Here is a 6,000-nt window from a genome sequence, read left to right on the forward strand (position 1 = left end):
ATGTTCTACCTTTATTGGTATTAAATTCACTAAATGTGTTTGTTTCTTTTGCCTCTTAGTGGGTTCATTTTGCACAAAATGAGAATTTTATGTATTTTGTACTCCTCTGCTTTGAACTGAACCCATTTCTTCCAGAAATGACACTATCGCCATACACAGTATATATATATAGAAAAGGTGCTTGTGATATTGTGCCCACCCCCTTGTTGATGCTCTAAGCAGCTTACTGATGAAAACACCAGAAACATAATGGACTCAATGATAGCATCGTTCTAGAGAGCTCTCTACCAAGCATCTCAGCCAATCAGAGTGCTCGCCTTCCTTTCCTCGCAACTCAGATTACGAAGGTTTGTGCTGGTGCTACTTTGCACGGCACAGGTTGTGAGCTTTTTCTGGAACACGGCCCAGATTCAGTTCATCTGACATCCAGAGCAGGCTGTGCGAGCACCCTCAGTTTGGCAGCTTCGCTCAAATTATCACACATCCTCGCATTCTTACGGTCCTTTGATTGATTCTGTTAATGCTCTTAAGAGGAAAGACAAGGCGAGTGAACGACGCGTGCGATCGATGATTTGGCCAATGCATGTGCACGATTACTACGTGCATATACACCATGTACAGCATGCAGCCAAGCACACACGGGTATCTCAGTGTGAGAGGCTTAACTAACACATGCTTTTAGATGTTCTCTCTTGAAATCGAAGGTCTTTTTAAAAGGTTCATTTTGTTTAGGGACATGCTTTAGCAACCATAGCACTCATTATTTTCGGGTTGCAACCCTCAAGTCAATCACTGAGATATTTTCATCCTTAACGAATAATATCGAGGGACAACATGCAATTTACCCCACGGACCACATTAAAACCCCCTCATTAAACCTCGGGTCCTCAAATCAAAATGAGAGTTTAATTGTTCCGTGAAAGCAGGGGCGCTATAAATAAACGTGAAGACAAAAAAATCGTTATCAGCTGCTGGAAAACTGATTATTCCTCTGTCATTGTGAGAAAGTACTAATGATAAGCCAAACATAACAACATGCTGTGTTAAAGGCAACCACAACAAGGCAAACATCCATCTGCAAAGAGAATAAAATAGTGGAGATTGGAAACAGGCAGAGGACAAGAGGGTTGCAAAATAACACATCCTCTTCTATTCCAGTGAGCTGCTGCTCTGTTATTACAGCTACACTTGTCTTAGTATATATTTAAACAGTGTGAATGTCCATTACCTTCCAGACATTTCCCAACTGACTGCTGCTTACAACAAAAGAAATCCTCATGTAGCTGTTGTAGATTCATCTATATTACCCAAGGCAGCCGTTGAGGCGGAACCTCAAAATGTGGATGCAGACTTAACAGGATATTCACAGTTAATTTATCACCCTAAATGCATCTAAATTACTGTATTAGACGCATAATACACTGCATCATTTGAAAAGGATTTCTGCATCAAAGTGTCTGCAGTGGGATGATAAAAAGGTACGTGTGAGCAGCGGAGAAGTAAATCTAAATAAGAAAAGTCGGCTTTGGTGCACAAGAATGTACAATCAAAGTACATTAAAGTAGTTGAAGGTATCAAAATGTTGCTAGCTTTTTTTAAATCAATACTGACTGACCAGTAACTGATATTCTGTCCCGACAACAAATGCTCTTAAAATGACCATTTTTCTGCAGAGAAATGAATGAGATTCTTCCTGATTCCTCCTAAAAAGATACAAACAACATGATTCTGCTTGACATTTAGTCTAAAGTGCACATCCCAGATCTGTCTGTTTAACTAGCAGTTGAAAAATGCATGGACAGAAAATGTATTAATTAATTCAGGAATCTGTCAAAGCCTTAATCAAAAAGTGGAAACATGAATGGCAAAAATCAAACACTTCACTGTAGCTTTGATATTGAGGGGCATTGCTGACTGTGAAAACTTAAAAAGCAAAACTTTATGAAAAGCAGAGTGCTTTGGGCTGACGGACGTGAGCTCTGTAGAAAGCTCAGTGTTGCTGAAATGTCAGCAAACTATATAAAGTCTATGCTGCATATCTGTCAATCAAAAGTCCTGCTTTTTAATCAAGTTGCTACTCTGTTGGCCTGTATCCAGTAAAACACTAAATGTATCCAGTGTAATATACTAGTCTAGCATTAATGAGAATATGACTAACAGCTCCCACTGCGAGCAAACATTTTGATTCATTGCACACCAAACGTCTGTTTTCTAAATAGACTTTTCACAAAGAGGCAATGCGGTGGCGAGGCAGGATGGAGCCAAAATAAACCTGCGAGTGAGTTCTGTGTTTAAAAGACGTACGATCCCTCTGAACATCCTCCAAGTCTCACCAAGCCTCTTCACTGCCTGTTATTTACAGTAAATGTCAATACTGTAGAGAGAATCCTATATCCACAAACAGCAAGGGGATGCACTGCTGCTGTAAGTTATACAGAATTAAATAGATTCTTTACAATTTGTGTCGCACAATGGACCAGATTATTGATTCACTCACTCCTCCCTCCACATCCTCTCCTTCCTGAGCCAGCTGGACACAAATCCCACGCTGATCACATTTCACAAACCTATACAGCTCCGAGTCCTGACAGCATCCCGTCAGCCTTTACCTTCCTGTATGGCTTACGTCATGCAGGAAGGTAATATGATAAAGTAAAGCAGTGTGACAGGAGGGTGATCAAAGGCAAACATTCATCTATATAACAACTTGTTGCCAAGAGCGGTAACCTATACTAAATGGTTGACAGTGGTCCAAGTCTGGTTGCCTGGGGCAACTGGCCAACTGATGCATTAGGGTTTTACAGCCCCAGCCTTATTAGATCACCATTCAAACAGTCTGGCTTCCAGAACTTTAATAATATTGACTCGTGGTAATGCCAATCTGTTTTTCCTTCAGCATGTTCAGAGCAGGTGTCGGCTGATTCGCTGGCTTTCGTAAGACTAAGACTTTGATCGCTCCGACAGATCTGCAACCATGACACAAGCTTCATCATCTGCATCATCGTTTATGATCGTTATTGCCACCCGACACTGCCGTCGTTGCCAGCTTCATCATCATCCCTTTCGTTAATGTCAGTATCATCTCAATGAAAAAGGTTTTCATGATGAATGTCTAAATTCTTGCTAGTTTTTGATGGCCAGCTGCCCCCCGTCTTCATCATCTTCACTGTGATCGATCATTAAAACGATCAGTAGAATTTTGTGTTCGTTATCATGCTCACCATAAACAAGCTACACATTCATCTATACGTCCCACACGATGACAGCTGAACACATTTTTCTAAATCTAAAGATCAAACCTATATTCATCCTTGACATATACGTACATACATGTCTGCAATACAATACAGGTATTTAATGTATGTTACTTATTAAAACTGATGAAATCACTCTGGGCTATGCTGCCATCTTGGAACTATAATCATGACAAAAATAATCTTAAAACGTACCGTGAATAACATTTGAGATGTGCCACCATTGCATACTTAAATTTAGGTTTTTTATCAATCTCATATCATCCTGCAGCTTCGTAATGGTGCTCCTCATGTATGAAAATCCAAACATTCACATTTTGGTCAATGCACATATGTTTTAGCCTCCAAATGGTAGCCGACCGTACGTAGGTTTCTGCAGTATACATCCTGATAGTCAGTGTATGACATACAGTAACCCAGTTTGTCTGATGGCAAGTTAAAGCGGTGAAAATACTCTAAATATAGCATACACTTGTCCATTGACAAAAAAAACAGTCATTTTACACACGGGAGTATACATACAACCCCACTTCAAAAGGATCAAAACTCCAATTTATTCCAAGCACAGCTAACTTTGACTCAGCTAGTGCAAGAGTTCACATGATTCATATTGATTCTTTTTCTTAGGTAACATAGGTAACTGCTTTTGCTAACCGCTGTCGGTCAACGCAGATGAACGCAGATGACCTTCCCCCAAAGAGCACAACACTTCTTGAAGGTGTGCCATTAACTTGCCCGCAATTTACTGTATTTTTCTAAACAAGGTCATTATACAACAAAAATGAAGAGAACTAAAAAAGATGGTCCTTACTCAGAGTCATCTTAAGTATTCTTAACCCATCTGCATTCTCTTGGTATGGGATTACATTGTCCACTCTGCAACACAGCATGGCACCCATTGAAAAGAGATTAAGTATTTGGGGTGTGCCTGAAACCCTGCAGATTACTCAATGGGTCTCTATTATTGATGGTAAATCATAGTGAAGGCGGGAGAGACGTTTTTTTAAAAGAATCGTCACCGAGTAGAGCTTCATGGTTTAGGATTGAAGTGACCATAATCTCCCAGATTATTTTACTGCATCACATTTATTAATGATACCATTACGATTTTGACACCGACATTCTATGTGAAGTAAAGGTTTGTTTTGTTTCCAATGCTGTTGCTTTTATCGTCAAACAGATGCATTACACAATAAATGCTACTGCATTACAGATCCTACATTTCTGATAAAAAAAAACAAAAACATACACAACAATGAAAAAATGTGTGCCGTCAATACTGAGACAGAACACGCTGCACCGCCAGCATATTGGCTGTGCAGTGGTCTCTGAAACACTGCCGAACAAGGAGAATCTTTCCGGTTTTGGCCAAACCAACCTGGTATAACCTGCAGATAAGAGTGCCAATCTGAGCTTTGATGGCAGCGTATCAGCTGATCTCAAGTTATTTTATCTCTCTGACAGAAAAAAAGAAAAGAATAATGTAGTCTCCATCAGTTGTTACTGGTTCAGCCCATCTCCCACAAACCACAATCTAATTTGTCTACCAAATGGCAGGAGAGTGTCCTGATGGTGGAAGTCTGCATGCCGATTCTATTGAGCAGTGCAGACCTGCTTACATGTATGTAGTCTTTATGCAGGTATGTCAACACAATCTCCTGTGGTTTGCATTTTTGTTTCATATGAATCTGGTTGTATTAGTCAAAAATCAACTTCAGCTTTGGATGCAGCGGCATAGTAACATTTTACAACCCCATCAAAAAAAAAAAAAGGATTCATCAAATTGAAATGGGAATGCAGCATCCACTGAATTATGTAATCACAATCTACTGCAGTTATTAAATACGTGCATCCCCGTGATACCAAGAGGAAGTGATTGACGGCAGAAGCGTTTGCAATCATGCTGCTGTCTGTCTATAATTGACTTATAAAGTGGCGCACTGGAATCGTTGGTTTAACCTCAATGGGGACAATAGCCTACCACCCGTGACGATTACACATTCCTACAAATGTCCCTGGGAAATAACAACAAACGGGTTAACAGACTTAATGGTAATGGGATGTTGATCACGCCGCAGCTTTTGCCCTAAGGATAATCACGAGCCAAGTTATTCGGGAGACTTTATGCACCGCGCGCTGGCATCACATATATATTTTTGGTGGATGCAGCATGTGTGCAAGCGTGCTGCATTCGGAAACATGCGGATCTGCGGCAGCTACCTTTGGCCGGCATCGCTCCCGAAAGAGCCCGCGGTCCGGAGAGGACTGGAGGGGTTGACCCAGGTGGGCTCGGGGGTCTTCTGCGCCTCCGTCTTGACATCTGGGTCGATCTCCGAGGGAGAGGGCGTCAGTTTGGCGCCTGCCATGGCTCACCGCCTCCCGAGCGTTACCCGCCAGCAGAGAGAGAGCGAGAGAGAGAGAGAGAGGCCGATACGTTTCCTCCTGCTGGTGTCGGAGCGGCTGCTCACGCTCAGCGACCGACTCCGCCGGAAAACCGCATCTCCTGTCTTCACTGGTGCTGCACGGAGGCGGAGGGACGCTCTCCCTGCCGCATCACGGGTTCCTCAGACACGCCGAGCGCTCCTCCATCCCCGATGGAAATGTGAGGTCCCTCCAGTGAGTCTTTGAGATTCACACGTCGTCACGATGGAGCGTCAAGCGCACGGCTAAACCAACGGGCTTCCCAACAGGTTACATAATAATGAGTGTCAGACGTGATGACCCGCGGTTGCTTTCAATCTCACCA

The 6,000-nt window shown here is 42.2% G+C and overlaps 1 protein-coding gene across 1 annotated transcript in view; it reads right to left on the bottom strand.

Moving 5' to 3' along the window:
• Positions 1-5,620, bottom strand: part of kcnt1b (potassium sodium-activated channel subfamily T member 1b) — a gene marked incomplete at its 5' end in the record, with an annotated part of 43,152 nt that extends 37,532 nt beyond the window's left edge. Inside the window, one exon of the mRNA XM_079160792.1 lies at positions 5,475-5,620. Coding sequence (XP_079016918.1) covers positions 5,475-5,620 — 146 coding nt within the window. The remainder of the gene's footprint in view (positions 1-5,474) is intronic.
• Between the last annotated feature and the right edge of the window lie 380 nt (positions 5,621-6,000).

The sequence above is a fragment of the Pholis gunnellus genome, assembly GCF_910591455.1.
Source record: "Pholis gunnellus genome assembly, chromosome: 6".
Classification (NCBI taxonomy): Eukaryota; Metazoa; Chordata; class Actinopteri; order Perciformes; family Pholidae; genus Pholis; species Pholis gunnellus.